Consider the following 26,340-nt stretch of genomic DNA (forward strand, 5'->3'; position numbering starts at 1 on the left):
AAACTATTTCCATTCCTTAATTTACCTTTCTTCAAGTGATTTTCCTAGTACTGCTTCAAGTCAGTTATGGGCTGGGTGCTGGGATAGAAACTCTCTTGAACTTTTATAACTGATATTGCCTGACTAGGGCTTTTGCTGCTTTCTGTTTTACTTTGTTGGTTTGCACTCCCCTAGCTTATAAACACCTGGTGGGAGGGCTACTGCAGCTACTCCTGAATTTTCATTGATGGATACTAACTTAATTCAGTCCTTTCTTATACAAGCTATGTGGAGAAGAGGGTGTCTTGGTTGGAACGGAGGGAAAACACGGGATAAGTTCAAGTTCATAAAATGGTAGAAGTAGCTCTATTGTGAGAATAAGTTTTAAAAATTTATTTATTTATTTATTTATTTATTTATTTATTTATTTATTTATTTGCATCCCCAAATGCTGCCCCCACTCCCAGTCCCCCTTGTGGGGTTCTTTCCTCCATCCCCCTTCCCTTCACCTTTGAGAGAGTGTCTCACTCAGGTATCCCTCCACCCTGGGCATCTACAGGATTAGGTGCATCTTCTTCCACTAAGGCCAGATGTGGCAACCCTCTGATAGATATATGTTGTGTGTGTATGTGGAGGGTCTCAGAGCAGCTTTTGTATGATCTTTGGTTGGTGGCTCACTGTGAGAATAATTTTATGCCTTGTCTTTGGACGAAAGCAATTCTATTAGCTTTCAGCTGGCTAAATTTTTCTAGAAAAATTTAGGACACTGGAAAAGTTATGTAGTTTCTAAGAATAAGTTAAAGGAAGTATATTCTTGGGCTGACTGTGATTAAAGAAAAAATATAAATTCCATGGAAGTCACTATTGACATATTTATTAAATATTTTCACTTTTTTTTGTAAAGTGAAGGTGGCATTCCTTAGTATGAGGAATCCTAAGACTGGTTTGTACTATAGAGACAGACAACAGCAAGAGGAAATCTGAGGCTATGACCTCAGACTGTTCAGTAACTTAGGATCTACAACAGCTATCTCATTCTGGAAAAAAATTTCAGGAAGAAAACATATTAAAATATTCAACATGAGGGGCTGGAGAGATGGGTCAGAGGTTAAGAGCACAGACTGCTCTTCCAGAGGTCCTGAGTTCAATTCCCAGCAACCATATGCTGACTCACAACCATCTGTAATGGGATCTGATGCCTCTTCTGGTGTGTCTGAATACAGTGTGTGTACTCATATACATAAGATAAATAAATCTTTAAAAATATATTCAATATGTATGTGTAGTATGTATATCTTCCTTTGCCCCTCTCTAGATATATATGCACAGTGCTCTGATTTTTGTGAGCTCATAGTCACGAGAAAAATTTGAACTTCTCAGAAGAAGATAAGAATCCAAATATGTTTGATTTTACTTTGTTCTTATAAATTATGCTGAGGTAGGGTTTCAGTAAAGGAAAGCATTGCTTTAAATGTAAGTCTTTTTGACAAAAAGATACTTTGCTTCTGTGCGTCTTCAATATGACAACATTCATGAACTTACAATTTCAATACATTTTACCTTAAATTATAACAGAAATATTTCTGAAGATGAAACTGAGACAAATAAGATCTTATTATGCATCAACTTAAATCCAACTATGCTGACTATCAAATCCACTTGTAATTAGAAACACAGATATTTACTTGAATGATTTCAGGGGAATTGGTTAAACTATTTGACTTGCTAATATTTTCCTGCATGTAATATTCATTTCTCAATCAGGGTTCAGTGAGATCATTGGCATGCAATGTTTTCCCACAATTAAGATTCACAGAGTTTCTAGTAACCTGGAAAGGGTTATAAAGATGTTCATTGTGCTACCAATGACATTCTGATTGTGCTTATACCTACTGGCTAGAGACTGTTCATCTACCACAAAGCCCCAGGTCTTGGATGTCCTGAGTTCATAACTCCCTCCATGAAACTGTGATGTTAGTTTAAGAATCAACATGCCCTTGGTCTTGTTCTTATAAAAATAAGATCTTTCCTGTCCTCGTGTATATCTTTCTAATTTCAGGTAAAAAGGACTCTCTAGAGATTTGCTATTGCTCATTTACATTGCTAAGTAAATTCCATCAAAACATTGTGAACTGTAAATCATTTCATGTGTTCTTTTGCTTCATTTCCACACTTTCTCTTTTCAAAAGGGAGAGCCAAGGTTTAGAGAATTCTGTTTATTTGTTCAAGCTATACAGAGAGAATGCAGTAGAGTTAGATTCAAGTAGGTTTTCTGTCACTGGGTTCAGTCACAGTTTTTTTTTCCCACTCTTTTCTGTAATGGGTTTATATTAGATTTTCTGGGATTATCTAGGGATTTTTGTCCATATTTGCCAATCTTCCCCCATTAATACAGCATTGAAGATTAGGGGAGGAGGGTGCATACTTTGCCATCTTCCTGTCAGATTCAATTATATTTTGTAGAGAGCTCTTTCTTCTACTTATATGAAGATTCAAGGACCATCTGAGCATTTATTTTAAAACTAGGACCTTGTTATTAGACATTATTAGATCAATACTTGCTTTTCTTGAGTTGTTCAAACATATTTTAATATCCATAAGGATGAGTTTTGTTTTTTTGACACCTAAAATTCTGCCTTATTTGGCTGGGAGTGATGACATATGCCTTTAGCACTTAGGAGACAGGCTGAAGCACTACAAATCTGAGACCAGCTTGAGTTATATAGCAAGACCCGCTATGTCCCTTTAAGTGTACAGAATTCTTAAGTTTGATGTTTCAGAGATTTTGAGGGTTCTTCTTGCATTCGGGTCTAAATGCAAACCTCAGCAAAATATTTTAATGATTGATTTTTGGTAGATTATTTGAAGGTATAGTTCCCTAGATTTTAAGATATTACAAGATATAAAATTTGCTTAAATTACATTTTTTGAAAGGAAGTTACTTTAAAGCTTGAAGAAAATCAGGGTTGCCATTGAGTCTCTCTTTCACAAAATGATCTGTTACCCTGTGAATCAGGAGCTCAAACTGTGCAGTCAAGGTGGGAAAATAAATGTCTGAATCCTGCAAGTCTCCTCACATTCCTCTCAGCTAGCTGCAGACACTTCACCTAATGAGAACATCGAGCTTACCCTGACAGGTTCTGCTTCGCACCACTTGGTAACCCTGAGGGCACATACATGAGAACTTCCCAGGTTCATTGACACATTGATACTGGCACAGGTAGCTTGAGGTTCTGCATTCATCGATGTCTGTAGAGCCAGAGAAAAGCATGGACATAGAGCTGAGAAACTTTTCAAAACAGTAAAAACTCTAACATAGAAGAAATGCAAGACTCTGAAATGCCAGGGCTAGCTGCTGCAGCAGCATCTGCCCCCCTCTCTGCCTCCAAGCCTGCATAGGTTTTTTTTTTACAGCAGTTTTCACTGAAGCTAAGTGGGATCATGCCAGACACAATTCACTTTGGGTTCTGCAGACCTACTCAGGTAGCAGGTTTTTGTTTGTCTGTTCAGTAATGGTGGGACTCTGCTGCTGAGCTCTCCTGAACTTTGAACTTCCATCCCTGTGCAGTTTTGCAGAGCTGACATCTTGGCATGATATGTCCTCCTAGGGAATAGTCACTTGCATTTCAGAATTAATGACAAATCCTATAGTTTGCTAAGCAAGGCAGAGGCAGTACTCCTGAGCTGGTCCCTTATGGTTTTAAACAGAATTACATGGTTTGAGATTTCTTTGGATGGATTATGACCTACGTGGTCCCAAATAATCATGGTCAGACTCATGAGGGAGACATGAACATCAAATGTGGATGGGATCTTCTTTATGATGCCTTAAGCACCCAGAATTACCCAAAATGAGCATATGTGTGGGATTATGAAGGTAACCAACCCATTCCACTTAGTGTCTGTCTTTCTCCTCATTGTAAACTGCAACTCAGACTTTTTTAAACACATATTTAAGCCAGCTAGGGGCCAGGTCTCTTGGTCATTACCAAATTCTCAGCTCTTTGTAAACCCAAATGTGCAGATTCTGTCTTGGGAAATGTTGGTTGGGATCTGAGATTCTCAGTTTCTCACACGTTCCCAACAGAGGTTGCCACTGGGCACACTTTGAGAATAAAGGCATACTTAGCCTGCATCTTGTGTTCCAGCTACTTGACGCATCCCTTATCTTTTCTAGTAATAGACTCAAAAGTCAAGGTTTTCTCTGAACTGTTGTTATAACATTTCAAGAACAGGATTTTGTTTTCATCAGAAAATGATCAGGTAAGAGGATATTGATAAAGTTGTCAAAGGGCCCTTTGCTGTAAGATACTTGGAGAGCTTGTTACCTTCACAGTTGAGTCTGTCACTGCTCAGTTCATATCCTTGGTTGCACTGACAGATGAATGAGCCAAGAATGTTGTAGCATTGCTGGGCACACTGGTTGCTGGCATCACATTCATTTATATCTGCAAGGAAAGATTTTAAATCTACATATGTGTCTGTGTCTGTGTAGCTGGACAATTTTGAGCTCAGCCTTGCTCTTTTGTGCCTAGACCAACTGACGATAAGTAGTTCCCTCACCGTACAAACACAACGGAGAACATTCAGTTTCACAGCTGAGTTTCACAGTTGTTGGAACAACTTCAAAGGTCCATCACACATTTCTTTTAGAAGTACCACAACACATATTTTCTAGGAGTGATAGTTTGATATTTGATAAATCTACCCACAAAGAATTTAATGCTTCTCATAAACATATCTTACAGCATCTATTTTCTTATATTGTTCAGATTCAAAATGCCAAGCCCATAAATGATTGTTATTAGACATTTGGACTCATATGGTCTCTCAGCATACAGTGGTAAAGAGTTATCTGGACTATTTATTACTTTTTAAATGGTTTCTGTTAAATTCTTTGACAATTATAGCATAAGCCTCTGAGACTCATACAGAGTCTTGCTGTGTTCCAACACATAGAAAATACTTTGGAAAGGCATTTTCCCTTCCTGCACTAGATTCCTTCCAGATTGTGCCAGTCTTGCAATCATGTGTCAGCCATGACTCTGCACTCTGAAAGGGAAGAGCCATGTGCACTGCTGGTGGGAAATTTATTCATTTGAACTTCCAGCAACCCTTCGGCCTCCCCAGCACCCTGTCACACACAGTTGACTAATTGAAGTTTGTGTATCTATATATCTATAGTTCCATTTTTTTGATCCACCCAAAGAGGACTGGAACCAAAGTTAAAATGTTTTCCATTCCCATATGTTGTGTTTTAAGAAACAGATTAGCTATTGTCTTTTCAGCTTTATTCCCCCCAGGGCAGCTGATGAAAACCAGTTCGCGCAGGAGCACAGAATACCAGAAACAGTCCAGCAAGCCAGGAGGCTTTCTTTTCCTGGAGGCAGAAGCTGGTCAGTCGAGACAGCAATTCTCATAAGACTTACCCACACAAGTGTAGTTGTTTGCTGCCAGCTGAAACCCGGGATTGCACTGGCAGTAGAAGGAACCCGGGGTGTTCACACATCCTTGGTGGCAGTATGGAGGCACTGAGCACTCATCTATATCTAAGTAGATGACACAGACACAGAACCAAGTTGTTAGCTGGGCATAGTGGTGCATGCCTTTAATTCCAGCATAGGGAAGGCAGTGATGGGTGGGTATCTAGAAATCTGAGGCTAGGCTGGTCCACAAAGGAAGTTCCATGATAGCCAGAGCTACATAGTGAAAACCTGTCTTGAAATAAGCAAAACCAAACCAAACTAGCAAAAACAAAAACCAAACAAACAAAAAAAACCAAACACACAACAACAAAAATATAACCAAGATGGTGTCTTAGCAAATTCTCAGTGGAGATAATGTAGATACCACATCTCAGGAAGACCTTGAGTTAAAAATAACCTTCTGCTCTCCCTTCCTCAGTCTCTCTTGTTTACCCTTTCTCTTAAAATTAGGAATATGTGTTTTAAATATACTTTGTTCATTAGCAAGACATTAAGAACAAACACCAATGTCACACTCATGCCATCAGTAAATAAGGGACTTGAGATGTAAAGAGAGGAGAGTAATTAAAACCATTCCACACACACATGAGGAGGTCGACATGGTGCATAAAAACTTAATTAAAATGAGGAAAAGAATGAAGGGGTGCAGCACGTAGTTAAGAGATGTAGCTGGGATCAGCGGGTGACTGCTGCTTTGCTGTTTAAACATTTGTGTCTTGATGTCCAGAGCGTGATAGGAAGGCCTGCCATGAGTGTCTTAGGAAGTTTTGAGAGCGTCAAATAAAAGAACATCATGAAAGGAAAGGATGCTACACAAGTTATCTTCTGAGAATGTCCTGATGTTTGGATGAAGTGTTCTATCGTGTGTCTTTTGATAAATATTTCCAACTATAAAATATTCATCTGAGAACTTGCAGGGATATACCCTCTTAGAAGCATAATAAAATGTCATTACTTCACAACTACACTCTGTGGTATCTCCAGCATAGCATGTGCACTGTAATAGGATGATTTTTCACAAGTCAGCACATAAAGTGATATTATCTCATGATTTAAAAGACAAAGGATGAAACCGTGCTGCTGTTTTAGCAATAGTGTGCTCAAATGGCCTGAAGTGAAGCTAAGTTTGAATCTCTGATCTGGCAATTTGCTGTCTTGGTTTCTGAAGCTTTCATTCTTCTTCCGTGTGGTAGAAGGGCTGGAAAGTTTGCATGGTGCAGAGCAGGCAATGTATCTGGGGCATAGCAGACATTGCAGTGGGAGGTATTAGTAGAAAGACGCACACTGTTTTTCTTTTATGAGCACACTGAAACAACCAGTGAGAGGCTTCTGCATAGCCCTTTGTATCTGCTTCATGGCCCTCCCTTGGGGAGGCCACCTCTTTCATGCATATATGATAGCGTATGCTACCTTAGACTTTCTTATAGCCCCTGTTGTTACTTAATATTGAGATAGTGTTTATTTGCTTCTCTGTCTCTCACTGTTGTCTGTGGCAAACAAGAGCTGCCCCTTTCCCTCGAGGTAGAGGTGAAGGATATTTGTCTGCTCACTGCCATATGCTTAATGCAGAGAACAAGGATTAGCAGTGTACGTGCTCAATGACTTATTTGATACATAGAAACCTTACATTATTGCTTATAGTGCTTCTTGTATGGAATAGGCAGGTGCCACTATCATTAGTCATTATGTATGAGTGATGTTTTCTAATAGCACCTTCAGTGCAATGATTCTGTAAAGTTTGCCCAGTCTAGTATCTCAGCATCTAGAACTGTGCCTGGCACACAGCCAGCTCTCAGTGCACATAGATGACTCAGTGGTGCCTGTCTCTTCAACTAGCACACATTTGTTTTACAGCATTGCTCTTGGCACCGAGGTTGTATAGTCTGCACATATATTCGGCATCTGTCTGTCATGCAATACAGGCATAAATTATGTTACTCTTCAGAGTTTAAATATCAATAGCAGAAAGGTGTACAAGAGACAGAGAGAGCACTGAGTTGCTCAAAATGGGCTGTTCATTGCAGTGGTCAATGGAGTATAGGATCCATCCATAATGCATACAGAAACTCAGAGTGCGTGTTTAGCCATGGCAGTTGAAACCAACACAACATTTTTATTATATTTTACAGAAGTATCAGACTACAACTGATTGAACATTTCTAAAAGGGTTCTATTTCATCTTAACTTGATGAGGAAGGAGAGACTAATTAGATTTGAATAGAGCATGGCTTCTAGGGGAGGTGGCTCTGATGTAGGATTTGATAGTGGAATAGGGTTTGGAGAGGAGTGAGTCATTGTTCTGCTATGAATCTGCATAGACATATGTACAGAATTATAACCACTGAGGAGAAGCTCTGGTGTAGCTGCCTTTGGGAAGGAGGGTGTTGATGCAATGTAACTGATAAGAAAGTGCCTTTATGATCTACTGAACAAAGTGGATTACCTCTGTAGGCTAGGGCATGGTTGGCACACACATGATCAGATAGGAATCTGGAAGAGCCAGCCAGGGTCCACGAGGACGTTAGCGCTGACATACTTGTGTCAACAGCTTACGTTCTCAGGTGGAAGTTGGTGCTGACTGCCTGTCCCCAAACCCTCACTTTTTCCTAAGAGAAAGTCTGGCCTTTGCACTGGTCTGTGGTAAGAGGTTAGGTATGCAAACAGATGGGCAAAGGGAGCCAATCACAGTTTCATATCTTCTGCTGAGACTCTTGATTGAGCCACAGTTCTGTTTTACTTCAGTGCATGCCAGCTGGCCTCCTCCAACCGTATTCTTCCATTGATTCAGAATGCATACAGGTCAGCAACCACATGTACTAGATACCGTGTGAGGACTGTGGCAGCAACAGTGACACAAGCTGATATGGCCCCAGACCTCAGGGAGGGGCATTTGCATTTGGGGTTGCCTATCAAATATCTTGCATGTCAGATATTTACATTATGATTCATAACAGTAGCAAAATTACAGTTATGAAGTAGAAAAAGTAGTTTTATGGTTGGGAGTCACCACAACATGAGGAATTGTATTAAAGGGCCGCAGCAATAGGAAGGGTGAGGACCTCTGTTTTAGATTCTGTTAACTTTACTGCCTGATGATTCCAGCCAGCCGAATAGCACAAGACCATACATTTCATGAGCACTGCCATCGTTGAGCTAGCTCCTGAGTTGGGACTAATGCCATCTCAACAGGACAAATGAACAAGGTGCACTTAAGTAATCATGGACTCAGACGACTTAATGGTACAGGGGACATTTGACCTCAGCATTTGTTACATGTACCATGTTCTGCTGTGCAGTAGAAAATGAAGCTTTCATCACCAGTATGATAGCAGCACAATTCCTAATTTAAAATGTAGTTCTTAGTTGTCTTTATGGTTCCATTCAGACCAGAGTTTTGCTTTCATTTAGTCTATAGAACTTTAGCATTCAGTACAGTTTCAACCTTAAAGTTCCTCTTGCTATGAGGAACTATGTTGGTATTCATTAGAGGAAGACATGTTATATCATTGTTCAATCAAGTAGGAGGACTTTGCTTTGATGCTAAAACATTCTCAAGACAAAATTCTTAATATTGGACTGAGGGACTTACCCACACACTGCTCGCCTCGCTTCTGATACCCAGGAAGACAGTGGCATGTGAAGGAACCACGTAAATTGATGCACACTTGGTCCAATCTACAATTGTGGGTCCCTGAGGTGCACTCATCAATGTCTGGGAAAGACATACAACAGAGAAAGAGTTCTAGTTGCTTGTGAAGACATGGAGGTGCTCTTTATTTTTGTTTCAGTTTTCTTTAACTGAATTTTACTTTATTCTTAACAAGTATTATCGTACATTATATTAGAGATATTTAAAATGAAAAAGATATTTCAAATGCCTATAAAATAATTTCAGAGCTTCCAGAGTGTATACCTGAGGTTTAAGAGATGCTAACAATTTTCACGTCTCTCTGGCACCTTTAGCTGCCTTCAGCTACACCCAAGTCTTTTTCCTTATAGCTATCACCCATCACTTTATGAGTAGGCACAGGGCCTTTCCCAAGAGTTTTTTATACATTCATTAGACAGGGATAGACCTATGATAATAAACAACAGCTACTTGGGAGGATCTCCAATTTAAGTTTTGCCTGAGCTGCAGAGGAAGTTCAAGCCTAGTCTTAGTAGTATCTCGAAAGTAGAAGTAAAATGGGAATAGCAGCACGCATGCATAACGTTTTTATTATGAACCTCAAAATGAAAAGCATCAATCGGATCATATTCTTCTAGGAGAGATACATTTGTGTAAGTTAAAAATGCATATTTCCCCAAGACATTTTACTTTTAGGAGTAATTGCTACATGTGTCTTCTGTTGGAGGCAAGTTCTAGAAAAGAAGGTTAAAAGCATCACAAAATGTGCACTTTCTAGATGACCAATTCATTCTGCATGGAACCAAGGCAGACTTTCTGAGGACAGAGAAGAGGCATCTTAGATCATTACTGTGGGAGACTAGGGAAGTGGGTCAGTAATCAATTAAAATAAGAGCCTCCAGCAACAAGAATTAACTATGCCTTCTGTTCCCATCTAAAGCAGAGAATGCTCTTTGTGTAATTTTCCTTTTATGTGATTTTAAGGAGAATTGAATTGTTCCACTTAGGCTAAGCAATGCCACAAGGTAAGCAGTTGATTTTAGTAAGGTTATTCTGAGATAACCATTCTATTTATCTGGGCATACAAGTAATAAGAAGATCCATTCTTTCAAAAAGAAGAGGGGAAGAGCACGAGAATACTCAGATATAGTACAGCTGTTCACTGGACAATAACCTAGTAAGACTTTCTTTGACATGTAGTTCTTTGAACCTGATTTTAAACTTTTAACTAAGGATTTTGTTGTTGTTCTGAAACAACAATGGTGTAGTAACACTATTACTGCAATGCTATTTTCCAATTTACCACAAAGTGACCTTTCTAGGTGCAAGGCCCTGGAGCAGCAACCCTGCTGGGAAGTTACTGCTGCCTTTCATGCCTCATTATTTTCTCAAATGCACTTGATGAAAACCTTTCTACTGGGGATTCTTTGGAGCTTTATAACTCGCTAATGCAGAAATGACAGCAGAATTCCTATTGTTTTATGTCAGGAACATTTGCCAACATTTGCAGTGATAACAGCCCTGAGAGATACAACCCTGAGAGATTCAGCTGAGGCAAAAATCCCTCTGTCCATGCTGGCTGGAGATCAAGGACTTGGGCCGCTTGGCACTGATGCGGGAGGCCTGGCCAGTGACCGAGGCTTTTCTTTTTGCAACCACTATATGCAAACTGCCCCCACCCAATCATGTTCCTGATATCCTGCAATTTCCTTCCTACTTTCCCATCATTTGTTTGGAGCGTTTTTGATAAACAGACTAATATTTCCACTGGGATCAATTTATCATTAAATAGGTTTTAAGCATAAAAACCTGCACAGCTCCTTCCTAAAAGTCTGCTCTATTTAGCTTCTAAAAGGAATTATTTAACAAAAATATTTGGTGAGTTACAGTAATTTAATAAAAGCAGAGCCCCAAATTCTACCACTACTGCCACTCCAACTACATTGTTTTCTCTTCTTTACCTAAAGCAAAAGAAAGCTGAGATGGGATGCACCGCTATCACTAGTAAGTGGCCATTAACTGGTGAGAGATACTTTCCATTCACCAGAACTTATAAATGCTAAAAGCAGCTTCATCTACCTTTCTGTTTATAGCTGCTCTGACTACAGTATAGACTAGTCATTCTCCGGAGCCCCCACGTTTAGCAGGTTGTTTAATGTATAAGAATATCAACAGACTGAATGTCCGTGGGCTGTCTTTACTTACAGTATCTATTTAAATGCCACAATTTTGAAGACCCATTATTGCTAGTTTATACACCCACACAAAGTCATATTAAGACACCATATATCTATAAACTCTATAAACTCTCTTGTGTGCCTTTTCTACTTACATGTGCTTCTCTTTCTATTATCAGAAGGTGCGGTATGAGCCGTTGCTCACTAAGCTACTGCAGCACGGTCATTGCCTTTGCCTAGGTAAAATTAATTCCCTACATCTGCGTGGGCAATGCCTTGCTTTATTTGACAGGAAAATGACTCAGGTCAGCCATGTTTTCTTGAGAATCTAGGAACAAGTACTCTGGGGAAAGGATTTTTTTTTTTTTTTTTTATTTTTTATTTTTTTTTAACTTGAGTATTTCTTATATACATTTCGAGTGTTATTCCCTTTCCCGGTTTCCGGGCAAACATCCCCCCCCCCCCCTTCCTTATTATTATTTGTTCTCTGACAGTTAAGCTCATTTTTTGGTGCCTGCTTCCTGTCAGTCCAGCAGTCCATGTAAATGGAATGGATGTTTTGCTCAGTAAATGTTTACTCAAATAATGGATGAATGAATCATCCATACTGTTTCATTTGTTCTAGGCATCTATTGGTTTTCAGAGTTCACAACCATTTGAGTCATTGGGACCATTGTGTTTTTAAGATTGGGTTTCTTTCCAGCTTCTGGCTATTATAAATAAGGCTAAACATCACAATATGCCAGAATAAAAGGATTTCCAGGGTTGAGGAGTCTGCACAACAATGTGGGAGAATTTTTGTTTTGTTTTTAACAATTTGCCTTTTTTTTCTGACTGGGAACAAATGGAATGAGTTTTCAGTAAATGTTTACCCAAATAATGGATGAATGAATCATTACTGTTTCCTAGGAATTGGTTTTCAGAGTTCACAGAGAGTGGGACCAGTGTTTTAGATTATGAAAGTAAAACTCACAAGCCAGAATAAAAGGTAAGGCCTGAGGAGTACAGCAGAATCAACAATTTGCCTCTGACTGGGAACAAGGTAGAGCAGTTAACCAAGTCACAGGAGTTTCATGAACTGACTGCCTCACTCAGAGTGAGCAGAAGCTTTGCAGAGAGGGCAGGTTCTGAGGGGCAATTTGAAGGTGACAAGCTGGTGGGGGGAGAAAGCTGACTCTTAGAAGCCAGGCCCCACAGAAAGAGACCCAGGGACTGCAGAGAATGGCAAGAGTTCTGAAGTCAGCATGGCTCCAGGGGATGTATGTGAGAAACCTGGTGTTGTGTTTAGCAAACTCTGCTCATAAATTAGCAAAATTCAAAGATTTGAATGTAAAATTAGAGGGTTTGTATTGAACACCATAGCAAATATCTCTTAAAGAATCGACTTCCTAAAATCTTACATCACTTTTAATCACTCTGAAATATTGATAATAGCTAAGGGCATTATTTAGTGATTTTCATACACACACACACACACACACACACACACACACACACACAGACACACACACACACACATAGGTCTACATCTCCTTCTTTGTGGTTTATAAAATTGTAGCTCTCCCTCTTCTTGATGCTTATAATTCAGTATAATAATCTTTGGTGAGTTCTCTATCAGGCTGGCCCACAGTCAGTGGCCATGCAAATCTGACATTGTTGCATAGCTAATATAGGGACGGTGTCCATTCGCTGGTGTCCCTTAGGCTCTTGCTTAGGCCTTTAGGTCTTTGTTCTCTGGGTTTGGCTCCTTCCCTGTATTCTGACTCATAGTTTCCAAATCCCTGACTCATGCTTCCCCCTTTCTCTTATGCAACATTTTAATCTCTGCAATGTTCTTTCCATAATTTGATAACTTACCACGACATGGAGTCACTTCATTGTGCTTTATGGGCAAGGGTAACCTGCAGTTTGAGAGCTCAGTAGTACCATTTCAGCTCACTGGGTTTGTGCTGCTTTAGTTTAAGAAATGACTCCCAACTACTTTTGAAGAAGGCACTGTAGGCTATCAGTAAACACACAAAAAGGAGGAAGGGAGTCAGCAAATCTTTTCAGTAAGAGGAGTTGATTGGATAAGGGCTTTAATAATTTGGAGGATTGGTTTTATTTTCAACATTATCCTAGAAAATAGGAAAATCTCCACAAGATCTGAGGACATTGTGTTTCCTCTCTGCTTTACTAAAAGTGGCTACTTGTAATTACAATCTTGGTAAGCCATTAGATGATTGAAATCTACCCAGAGGAAATGAATAATACAGCTTTCTATAGATATTTCTTAAAATCTTAAAATAAATTGGCATAAAGTACACACATGCTTTGCTATATGGGAAGATATTATTGAAGAAGTTGGATTCAGAAAGGTCTGACTTACTCCAAGGAGTTTCATGAAACAGATGGTCCTAGGACCTGCAGTTAACATGTGAGAAGGGAGTATTGTACAGATGTAGAGTCAGCTTCCTGGTGTTACTAAAAACTGAGGGAGGTTCAGCTCCATCCAAGGTTTCCCTTTTCCTTCTGTAATTTAGTTGGTCAGAGACTTCTCACTTAGGAGTTGTGGAGAGCAAAGGGTGTTCTACCGTCACATGTATTTTAATTCTTTTTCTCAGGATTAGAGAAAACATTGTGTTAATTGTGTCATACTTGGGTTCTTCCCTGGGTTTCTTTTGCCTAAAGACTCTTAAGTTTCTAGCTTTCTGTGTTTTCTGTTTCCTTTCGCAATTTTTAGTCAGTTATCAACAATTTTTGTCAAAGATTTTCTGGTTCCCTTTTGCTTCGTTTATAGAGCTAGGATCAGATTTATTTGGGCAAAATGCCCAGTTCCAGTTAGCTTTTTACCCTTCTGGAAATCTCAGCTAGAATTTACCCGAGGAAAGCAATTCTAGTAGAGAAAAAAAAGATATTTACTAATAGAGGAGAAGTGTCATCGTTATGGCCAGAGTAGATTTATAGTTCTAGATTCTTATCAATTCTGGCAAAACATAGGTAACAAATTGGTGTGCCTTAAATGATAAACAAAAACATCAACAAAATCAGCTTTTTGCCCTCTTGATGGTTCAGTCTTTGTTTTAGAAGGTGACCAAATTTAGTGTTCTGTAGAATTTTGTGATATATTGTTTCTATGTTGAAAAGAACGTGATACATGTATCGGGGCTGATCCTTCAACAGTGGGATGGATTTTCACTGAAGACAGATCCTTGCTCACCAACATTTGCATGGAATAAGAGATTTCATGTACAAGCTGATTAGATGGGGTTCAGCATATCATTAATAAATGGGGGAAGAAAACCAACTGGTTCACAAGAATGTTGAATCTGTTTTATCTGTAAAACTCACAAAGCAAATGTATTCATTGAGTCACAGGCTGAAATGGAAGAGTAGCAAGAAATCAAAGGCTTCCATGTTCATTCTTTAGTGCCCTTTGTGCAGTGGCAAAGTGCAGCAAACCACACCCAGAGCATTAAAGCAACATTTTCTACAGATAAATATTGCAATACTGAGGTATTTTCAGGCATATGTGTGAATGTATCATGGCTAGATAAACTCTTTTATTTTTTTTCTCAAACATAATTACTCACCAAATATGTTTGGGGAAAGATGCCCTAGAATAGGGGATTCTGTGCCCATTGATCCAAATGTAACATTGGGGAGCATAACAATTTTGAAATAAGCAATGCTACCAGTCTTTGCTTTTGGGTAGCTCAGTACTAGGAATAAAAATCCTTTTGTGTGACAACTCAAGTTTATCTATACAGGTCGTTATCTGTTTAAAAACGGATATTCTTTGGGAGTGATTATGATTCTATCTATGATGTGATATGTTTATATCCAGTTGTGTTTTGCTAGTGTCTCCAACTGGATATAAACACATCATATCATAGATAGGCCCCCAAGTCAAACTCTGGAGAGCAATAAGCTGAATGGAGATCAACTCCACTTCCTGAGCCTACTGAATCCGCCATGAGCAATGTGACTTGAGTTTTGGTCTCCTTCCTGGAGGCCTTACAGCTGGGATTACTCAGTACCCCCAACCAAAAGCACACACATTCCTGGCTTATTTCTTCAGGCAAACCATCACTTGGAGTCACACAGCTTCTGGCTATGGCAATGCCAGTAATAACAAGCATGGCCTTGTGACCTCCTAATTATATGAGACCAGTTGCATTCTTGTTCATTCAACATTAAGTAGATTTTGTTCCTGCTAAGCACACTACCAAATGGTGAATGTAACTTGGCATTATGTCTCCAACTCATTAAAAGCCTAACATTTGCTTTTTAAAAGTTCTCATTTGTGACTCTTGCTTTCAGAGCATGATACCTTATTGATTATACTTTCCTGCCCACTTCATTAGATATATTTATACACAGTATTCCTTATATATTTTTCTGACTTTCAAATGTAACAAAGTGCTAAGGTAAAGAGTTAGGGGTTCTAGACTCAAAAATATTGCAACTACTTCTCTGTATTTCTTGTATAAATTCAGAATTCTTCAGAATAAAGAGTAGTAGAGGATAGATATGTGGGTAAATTGAAGTGGATAATGGTTGTAGAAAATAATAATTAGTTTTTCAGAGGCATAAGATGTTTAAAATTAAAATATACAGGAATGTATGTGGCTTATAAGATATTTAAAATAGATGGATGGAGAGATGGCTCAGGGGAGAAATTTCTTGTTAGGAAGGTGTGAGAACCAGAGCTTGGATCCCTGGATTAAAGCCAGATGTAGTAGTCATACCTGTCCTCTCAGTGGGACTGTGGTAAGCTGAGATACAGAGATAGGAGAAGTCCCCAAAGCTCAAGAGCCAGCCAGTCTGACTTTCACAGTGGTAAGCAACATGAAATCCTCAAAACAGAAGGAAGACAAAGACTGACATCTGAGATCTTCCATGCTTGGGGGGAAGAGGCTCCTGCATTTTCAGATGGGAAAACTCACACATACGAATACCAACACATATGAACACAAACACATATGAATATAAATGCATACAAACACACATACCACATATATTTAAAATATTTTAAAATGTATGTGGATTGGCAGTAGGGTAGGTGGAACCCAAATATTTTTCTTCTGTATTTTAAGATATGTTCACTGTTTCAGAAAGGTTAAAACTTCCAATTTACTTTGAATTTTGATAAGTCAGGATGCATATTTAAACAATCTCTAGGAGAAACATAAAGGCACAGTAATAACATGAAACTTGGTATTGATTGATGGGAAAATAGAACATAGAAAATACTTTGTCAATTAAAGAGAAGGCAAAAAAGAGAAAAAAAGATAAGTTGATATGTGCAAGAGCTGTAGACAGCAGATAGTAGGACAGTTGTCTGAGTTTTACATGTATTTGTAGGTACAATGAATAGAAAAACAACAATTGAGCAGATAGAAGATTCGGTAGTAAAAAAGGTTTGCTTTGAAAGCTGCTGAGATGAGTTCAATTTCTAGAACCACCTAGAGGTGGAAGAGAGAACCGAGCTTTCAGTGTTTACATCATGTTGCTCATACTATACACATACAATAATAGAAGTAATAAAATAATTTTAAAATTGTCAGTTAATTAAAGAACATGAGTAGGGGTTAGGGATTTAGCTCAGTGGTAGAGCGCTTGCCTAGAAAGCGAAAGGCCCTGGGTTCGGTCCCCAGCTCCGAAAAAAAAAAAAAAAAAAAAGAAAAAAGGAAAGAACATGAGTACACTGTTCAATTAATACAATTTAACTGTAAGTGCATGGATATTAAAACAAGAGACATAAAATGTACTATACAAATAATAGCAAGAAAAGTTTAGCTTTGTAATTTTAATATTGGATGAAATTGACCTTAAAGGGAAAACTCACTAAGGAAAAAATTGGAAATAGTACTAACAACAAAAGTTTTAGAGGAATATGGAAACTGTTTTAAATGAATTTAATCATAAATAAAGTAAAAGATTAGGGTAAAAAAATGACAAAACATAATATTGGTAAGATTTTGGTATACTTCTCCCAGAAAATGAAAGAATCAACAAAAATTATTCAGAAATGAAGAGAAAACAAAAGTAACATGACTAAAACTTTTAAAAATGAATACTGTTGTATGGAATACAAAGCCTTTTTATGTACTTTGAGAACATTAAAAGAAAGTAGTCATGGATGTGTCTAAATTAATTTCTAAGAGGTTTAATATAGAGACTACGTTTCCCAGTGGGAATAGCTAAGTGCTGAGCACTGACGGCACACGCTGTTCTCAAACTACCACAGAGAAGAAGCTGAAACAAAAGACAAGGACCACAGCAGCAAAACTAGAACAGCTCTTGTTTTGGAAAAGAGGGGGTCATTTCTAACCCTCTCGGGTCTTAGAGAAAGTAGTGAAAGTGACAGTGGAGACTACTGCAAGCTGAATGACGTCCAAAGCTGTGAGAACCGGCAGTCCACCTCCACACCAGCCCCCACTGCTCTTTAGTTTTTTCTCTGTGCTCAACCCATAAGAGTCCAGTTGGCTCAGAGTAGACTTTAGCATTTGAAAGGCCATTTAGAGGAAAGAGTTTAGTTTAGCATTCAAGAAAAGGGTGGTACAGTTATTCGATGCCTTGACGTATGTGGAAGTAATGAATTTCCCATCTCTGGTGTGTTGCGGTAAATATTAATAAAGAATCTCTACCATCCTGTGCTATGGCTGGCACTGGTGGGCCACGAGCTAAGCTCCCAATCTCCATCCCATGTTGCAGACAGCTACTCTCTGAGATCCATCTAGTTTCTAAGGCGGGTCGATGGCATGCCAGTTTCATACAGAGATCACGTTTCTTGCGGCTCTTCTCTTGCTTCGGATTCTGCCCACATTCCCTGCATCTGCTCCCTGTGGTTATAGTCTCAACTCCCAGTAACCCATTAAAATCAAAACTCAGTAAGCTTGTAATTTAGCAATCAGATTTATATCAGTAAATTCAAACTCCACTAAACGTCTACACAATAAACTCACAACCAATTGATAATGATATAAACTACCCACCTAGATAAGACAAGTCCTATAAAAATCCATCCCTTAAGAAACATTCATAACTACCTGTGGCCGTTTAAGGGCCATGCGGATATTGGTCGTCCTTCTCTGCCTCCAGATTGGTTCTTTTTTTCTCTTTCCCTCTCTCCCACCTTACAAAAACTCTGTCCCCGCCTTACTTTTTCACTGCCCAATTACAGGCCTTGGTTTATCTTGTCCTTGCCCTCACCTGCATAAAGACAACAATCATGCAAATGTTGCAATGGAGATAACTTTTTAATCTTGTTGGTGGGTCTCCTTGTATTGTGAAAATAACTTTTCCTTTAAGCTTAACAAAAAATATGGAAAAATGAACACTGCCTTTATCTCAGTTGTAATGTATCAGAATTCAGCAGGACTAAGCATTCACACATTAACTCATTCATTACCTCATATCACATATGTGTGTGTCTTTGTATAGTTGAGAAGTTACCATCTGTCATTTATCCTGTGACATCTGACAAACTTAATAAAACATACCAAGGAACATTATTGTCTCACAGGCCTGTTTATTTCCTCCCTTCTCCTTGAGCAGAAAAGCTGTTCGTGTGTGTTAGACATTTTGCTCTCTGTCAGGTACTAAGGCTTTCTCAGAAAGGAGGACTTTTTATTCTTTATGATGTCAAGTCATGAAATTACTTAGTGATCAAAATATTAAATGTGAGCGACTTCCAACTTTTATTTCACAAAGGACCATTCAACTATTACCATTTTCCCTGAGTTACCATTCTATATACTTACATTTAATTTTCCAATAAATTGTATTGACATAGGCTGTGGGATCCCTCCCCTCTTTGTGTCACAACACTGTGACTGTACTGAAAGTTTGAGCAACTTTTAAGTACCAATTGAAAGAGTGTAAAGGTAATATGGGACAAGGGAAAATTCTGTTCAATAAAGCTGCTGACCCTGAGGGAATTCTGAGTTTAAAGATTTCTGCAAACCAACATATAAAATGATCTTTGAACTTTTTAATAAACCGAGGCCTTTCATCTATATCTCCTTGTTGGGAGTAGTAAGTTTTCTAGTATGTATAATTCTCTGAGCTATCTTTCAATTCTGAAATAATGGTTACTTTGATAAGTTCTTGGGTACTATTTCCCAGCTCCAATCTCATCTCCCCTCTCTAAAGACCAATGTTGGCTTCAGGAGAACTCTGAAAAACTTGTTCCTGCTTTACTGGGCTCAGGGTCTTAGCTCTTTTTCCCTCTTCTCTCCTTCTTCATTTCTCATCGAACTTTCTCCCTCTTTTCTATAATGGATTGAATCAAAGGGGAGTCTGAAATGGACCCGGTCTTTCTAGGGAAGAGAGATGGGTTGTTAAATAGCGAGCCTTTGATGTTTAAACGCACTACTGTACACTGGAGAAGTTACCTATTTGCCAGGACTTTAGAGTAGCTGAACGTATGCTTGACAATGTAAACTGGAGAAAACCTCCTGGGGAGACATGTACCATACAGGATTTCTCCGTTGGCAAAGTACAAAGACAGATGGAGCTGTGCCAGTCACGTGGTAGACGTGTGAAAGGTAGATGCTAAGTAATCCAGGCTCCGAGGGAATTCCTTGGCATGAGTAAACACAGTTGAAAAGAAGCCTGTGTGTTTTTGGCTCTCTTACTTTAGTGGTTGCTGTATGTGGCACATATATATATATATATATATATATAGTATACATATTACACAAATATGAAAGAAAATGGAAAATCTGAGCAATTCATATTGTTAATTTAAGAATTAGCTTAGGATTATTTCACCCTAGGAATGTCATACGTTATTTGTGGAAACTGTTAAATGAACGTTGTTGGCTTCAGGCACACATGTGGTTAATGTAAATGATGGTGAGGCTGCCAGAAAGGTATGTGGAGTCCCCGTCAGTGACTGTCAGTCACTGATCTCCTTATTGTTTGAAGTAGAGTAGCCAAGTTGCTCTCTCAGTGCTAGTATTTTAAGTCCTAAATTCTCTTATTTGAGATGGCATTTTATCACAGTTGCTTAGAACAAAATGCTTATGTATAAATCACATAAATAAAGTTCAAAGGAGCAACTGTCTAAAGTTTAAGAATTGCAGAATAACTCTTTTCCTATGTAGCTCATTGTCAGAAATATGATTGAGACAGAAGAGTGAGGATTACAGTTTCCTCTTCCTTTTGTGTGTATGTGTGTTATGCATGTATGTTGTATGTATGTACACACGTTCATATAGGTGAATACATCCATGTGTGTAGGTATGCTCACCTATACATGTACGTATAGAGGCTGAGGGTCAATGTTATATGCCACCGCCCCCATCTCTCTCCATCTTATTTTTTGAGACATGGTCTCTCACTGAACCTGGAGTTCCCCATTTCAGCTAGATTGGCTGGCCAAGAGAAACCCATGGGATGTTTCCCCTTGTGCAGAGTACTGGGGTGCTTCTGACTGGAATCTGAGTGCTTGGGATCTAACCTCATGCAGCAAGCACTCACTGCATCATGTCATCGCCCCAGACCAAGGCCATAAGGTTTACAATCCCACCGGTCTCAAATCTAAACAGAATTACAGTATTATTTTGTGTCCTAAAAAACTTATTTGACCTTTCCAAGTCTCATTGCCACATCTACCAAGAAGAGATAATACCAATTTCATAATCTTATTTTGATAATTAATTGAAATAATAGTTAAAAATAATACTAAATCTCTTTCTATAAAAAGACTAAAAGTTGACAGTGGATCAAGGATATAGATTGAAGGGAATCTGCAAGTATCATGATTTCTAACAATTTTCACACTAAATTGCACATAATTAAACATCCTATTTTCATTTTATTGCATATTCATGTTTTGAATATGGCCCACCATAGCTGAAGTCTGATCAGGAGGACCATCAATCCCTCCATGACATTCTCTCCTTTTGACATATTCCAGATAAATGGGTACAAGAGTGGCTAAAGTTAGACTTTCTCATATTTATTTCTCATTGAGGAAACTGGAAATTCATAGCTATATGACAATGAGGTATTAGTATTTATAAAGAGCTGCACAGCAGACAATGCCAAGCAGAGCTCTGGATAGTACTAAAATATATCAAAGACAGTACTATCATATGTGTACGTTCCAGCTATTAAAAAGATACAAAAATAGAAATATGAGTGGTAACTTTTATTTATTTAATTATGTTAAGGAAATTATAGTCACTGTCTTCCAAGGCAGTCACAAAATTATAACTCAGAACTAGAGGATAAATGAAAAATACATTCCAATAACAGTAAAATATCTACATATAAAAGCAAGGCAAGGTTTTTGTATTTTTCCCCCTAAGGAAAATGAATGGTTTAGATTTGCAGGCTATCTAAGTCTCCAAAGAGGAGGTTCAAAACAACCATAGTATAAAGCATTTGGGCCAGCACACAGGGTGGTTTGACTGACAGCTGATTTCAGGTTCTGAGATGTTTACAGGTAACAGACAAACGTCATGACATACTAAGAAGTCCAAGAAGTATTTTTTGGGAAAGTTAATTTTTGTTTGCTTTTGGACAACAATGTGAGGAGATTCACTTGCATTCATGTATCTTGTCTTGTTCCCATATTAAAGATGCAAGTAAGAGAACTGAAGGTGACTAGCCCTACATTTCAGTTTAACGTTTATTCTTTTCCATTACTTTTGAGATCATTGCTCTAATTAGAAGGCTCTGACTGACTTCCTCAGTGAGGGTGATGACAGGCTTGGGTACCTCTTCTTGGACAGCTGTTGTAGTTGCCTTTCCCTTGCCCAGATTCCCTTGCCATCTTCACCTTCCTAGTGAGGCTAAAGCTGCCAGGCTTTCTCGGATCCCCAGGCCTGGCTCTGACTATGTATTTAAATAGTGAAAAGGTTTAGATAGTTCTGCACAATTGCCCCAAACCTTCACTGAGACATTTTAGGTGGCTCCCTATGCAAAATGGCTCAGCAGTGCATCTTATACAACTTTCCATACCACCCATGGTCAGCCATGTGTAATACGCTCTTGCCTATCTCTGTCAGCGGGCCCTCCTCCAGCCCTCTACCTCACCAGGATAAAGTCCACTTCAGGGTCAGCTCCTGTCAACCTTCTTTATGCTTCTTTTCTAAGATACCTTTGACCAATATGACATCCGCATTGTTCAACTGGCCTTTGGATAGGTGGAGCCATAACCTTTCTTCTTAAGATAGAGCAGTCATGATCTTGAACTACTTTGGTGAAGCTCTTACTGACTGTTCTTCACGTCATTTTTAATTAAAGCCATAGTAAGGAAGAAGAGGCAATTGGCTCATGGCACCTTATCTTGCCTAAGCCCCTACATTAGTTTTATGTTGACCAATAAACTCTGGCAATGTCCATTAGGTAACTTTGGCTTTATAGCCCCAGGCACCTATCAGTGACATGTAATTTTATAGCCTCCACAAGTTGAAACTAGCAATTACGCTCTCCACTGGATTTGATATACTCATCCTAATATTTTTATAATATGAACAAATGAAGATAAACAATGCTTAATGTTTTCATTGTACTTTACAGTTAACTTGTATCTGTGATAAATGGTTCCATTTTGCATAATTAAATAATAATGTTGTAACCAAGTAAAGTGGTTATAAAGACTCTCCTCCTGGTGTATGTGAAATGTGTGTTTCAGATCTGTTTTCGAATCAGTGTTTTAGTCAGTTTTACTGCAAGCTTTAACAAAGCAGACTTCAAGTAGTAAAAACTTCGTCAGGAACTACAGCTGGGGTCTGTGTGGGGAAAAAAAGTCAGCAATGGTGGGAATGACTTGCTGGTTGCCAAGGAGATACATAAAGCTGACTTTACTTCTGAAGGTGTCCCTGAGCCCTTGTCTCTGCTGCATTGTTTGATGAAAAGTTAGACTTACATACATGCCTGTGCTGTTTAGAGAATGAAATCTGTGCTGAATTTTTGATACAGCAGAAGTAAAGATGGAAAATAAGACTATTTCTAAGTATTTAGAATCAATGTCAGTACCCATGTTATAAATTATAATTCAGAAATTAGTTTAAAAGTTAACACTATATTTGTGCACTTAGTCTTCTGGGAACCGAGAGGATACAGTGCACTTCTAAGGAAACTCATTCTGTCATGTTTTCCTACCTTTAGGATTAAACTCAAACTGTAAACTTGACACATGGGGCACTTCCTGCTTTGACTCCTGTCTATTCACACCTTCTACACTGAAATCACAACCAAACAACTTACAGTCTTAGCAAATGCTTCTTACTAGGCCTGGAACATTGTTTATTTCTCCTTCCTCATTTCCCCCAAGTCTCTAAAATCAGATGTCTACAACTTTCTAAGGTCAGGCCCTGATGTCACTTCCCTTAGGAAGTCCCTAGAATGAGACGTAATAGTTAAAAGGCACAGAGAACTATCGTCTGCTCCCATGTGGGAGCTCCTTGTGGGCAGACCCCAGAAACTCTTATCTTTATTTCCTCAGTACCCCCTATGCTTTGTCCACGTTCAATTCAGGCTTGGTGGATAATGTTGCATTTTAAAGACAGGTTTAGGGATCTTGTCTGTGGTTGGTGACATTTCCCCAACTGTGACAAAGCCAGGTTAAATCCATCTCTCCCTCATCTCATTCTCAAATCCAATATGAAAGATAAAAGCAACCCGGACAGCTGGCCTCAGCTCTGCAGACTCTGCCCTCAGAGGGAAGCACAAGCAGGGCCTCAGCCCTCACAGGCTAGGCAGCAGACGTGCTAGCTGCCGTCACCTCTGCAGACAGGTTGTGTACTAGTCTTCAGAGAACAAGGGCTAGAAATTTAGTGAAATGAAATCTAAATTCAGCTAGAATTTCCTTGGAATATCCCACAAACCATATATTCTTGTGAACTTGGCAGATCAGCCCTACCCCTACACCTAAACTATACTTTTTTTCCTGTGAAATTTAAAATTTATTATTGTTAAGAAAGACAATGTTTAACTGAATGATGACATCAAGGAACCTGTTGATTTCCTCTTTCCTTAAGAATATTATTCTTTATCCATTCTTATTTGAAGAATGGTTGAGAATGGTGGTGGTGGGGGGATGAAGAGATGGAAAATTTCCTTTTGTTTTAATTTAGTACAGTAACAAAGGCCTTACATTTGAGCTAGCCTGCATTCAGTGCATTTTGAAGAGGTCAGCTTTGATGTTAAAATAATGAGGAATGGCTGTGAACAGCCCACGCTTAGGCAGAGTTTATAGCTGAAGACTAGCTCTGTAGTCCTCTACTTAGACTTTACAGCTAATGACTACTTAACATTTGGTTGTCCAAAAGATCATTTAAGAGTTAGTTAGCTCTTACTTATTTCATGAAGTGTAGAAACAGAAATCATACCATCTTATAAATGTGCAGCTTTTTAAAACACATACGAATAAATAGATCGCTAAGGCATATTATACTGTTCACTTTCCTTGTATTAACTTGTTTGAAATCACTGGATCAAGAGAAACACTCAGATGCAAAATAGCAAAAGGCACTTAGAAATAGTTTCAAGCTAGTTATTATGATGCCGAAAATAATCCATATACAACATACCACCTTCTAGCATTGCTACCCTATCTGTATATAGTACTTGAATGCCATGCAATTCTTTCTGAAGAAACTCACTTGCTTATCAATCAGACTGATGCCTTCTCTATCCCGCAATGAAAATTAGGACATTTTAAACAGGTTTAACTATTTATGTGGGCTTTTCTTCTCCATTATATAGCTATCTGGAGGTAGTATTTTCATTGTCGCTTCTTGATCAAAATTTTTCTTATGACCATATTCAACCTAGCCTGTCATCTAAGAATTTTTTAGTCTCATTTTCTACGATGTTTGCAAAGGTTGCCTTCTCTCTTACCAAAACAAGTGGCATCAGGACTATGTAGCAGCTGGAGTGTCACATCACCCCCACATTTGTTTAATCAAGATCATCCTTCATGACACCCATTGTCTAAAAAGTCCAAACAGGCCACCTGATTGCAGTAGCCAGTAACCTCTGGGCTGCTCTGCTGCTACTATTTGGTATTGCCTACATGGTAAGGAGGCCCTCAAGAAGGTTTGTTGACTTGACTTGTTGAGATGAACCGTTTGGGGCATTTAATGCTTAAAACTTTGGCGGGGGTGGGGTGAAACAAACTTTGGCAGGGTGGTAGTGGTACACACCCTTAATCCTAGCACCTGGGAGGCAGAGGCAGACGGATCCTTGAATTCCAGATTGGCCTGGTCTACAGAGTAGATGATGATTACTTTTCAGTTAGATTGGAAAGCCTTCAAGGAAGGCATTATACTAGTTAGCTGATACTGTTTGAACACATGCTAACCGAATGTTACAGGGTATGAGTCTATTAACACAAAACTAAACACCGAATAAATGGATATATGAATAGTACTGACTTAGGGGCACATATCAGAAATATATTTTAAAATTTCACCCCAATGTATCCTATAGCAGAGAAACATAGAGTTTTTAATAACCAGGGTCCCATAGTCTTACGACAATTTCTAATGAATTCTGTTATACGCCTAGATTAATGGATCTCTCAACCTTCATTAGAGAAGCTTCTATTGATAGTAGATGGTGAGTAACAAAATGACACAATCAAATAGGAGACCGTAGAATGCTTAGCTCTAAACAGAACAGATATACAGTACTCCCCTCCTCCCAAGCCTCTGAGGTCATTGCAGAAGACCAAATGAAAAGAAGAGGAACCTCAGACAGGGGATAACTATGGGGAAACATTGTCCTTTGGACACATCAGGGCAGTCTCACATATGAACTCAGCAGCGTGACAGCATGCACCAGACCTGCACAAGCACAAGCCAGACCAGTCCCAGCATGCAGATGAAGGTGGGCACTAGCCTTGCCCTTAGCAAAGGAGTTGTTGGCAATAGTTGTCTGCTGGGAGAGGGAGTCTCTAAGAATGTAGGATCCTCTTAAGTTAACCACACCAAGTGAAAAGCTATGAATTTAGAACTATTTAGACAGCACAAATTGTCTCAATGTGTTTCAAAAAAGTACACAAATTACGTGTGTAGGGAAAGGGGAATGAATCTGGGAAGAGGTGGGGATGCTGAATATGATC

At 38.8% G+C, this 26,340-nt stretch overlaps 1 protein-coding gene across 3 annotated transcripts in view; it reads right to left on the reverse strand.

The window, feature by feature from the left end:
• Positions 1 to 26,340, reverse strand: part of Efemp1 (EGF containing fibulin extracellular matrix protein 1) — a 67,623-nt gene that overhangs the window by 13,080 nt on the left and 28,203 nt on the right. For all 3 annotated transcript variants that reach the window (XM_032916791.1, XM_032916792.1, XM_032916793.1), the window contains 4 exons: positions 9,055 to 9,177; positions 5,409 to 5,528; positions 4,308 to 4,427; positions 3,109 to 3,228 (listed from right to left, as the gene is read on the reverse strand). In XM_032916791.1, coding sequence (XP_032772682.1) covers positions 3,109 to 3,228; positions 4,308 to 4,427; positions 5,409 to 5,528; positions 9,055 to 9,177 — 483 coding nt within the window. The remainder of the gene's footprint in view (positions 1 to 3,108; positions 3,229 to 4,307; positions 4,428 to 5,408; positions 5,529 to 9,054; positions 9,178 to 26,340) is intronic.

The sequence above is a fragment of the Rattus rattus genome, chromosome 11, assembly GCF_011064425.1.
Source record: "Rattus rattus isolate New Zealand chromosome 11, Rrattus_CSIRO_v1, whole genome shotgun sequence".
NCBI lineage: Eukaryota > Metazoa > Chordata > Mammalia > Rodentia > Muridae > Rattus > Rattus rattus.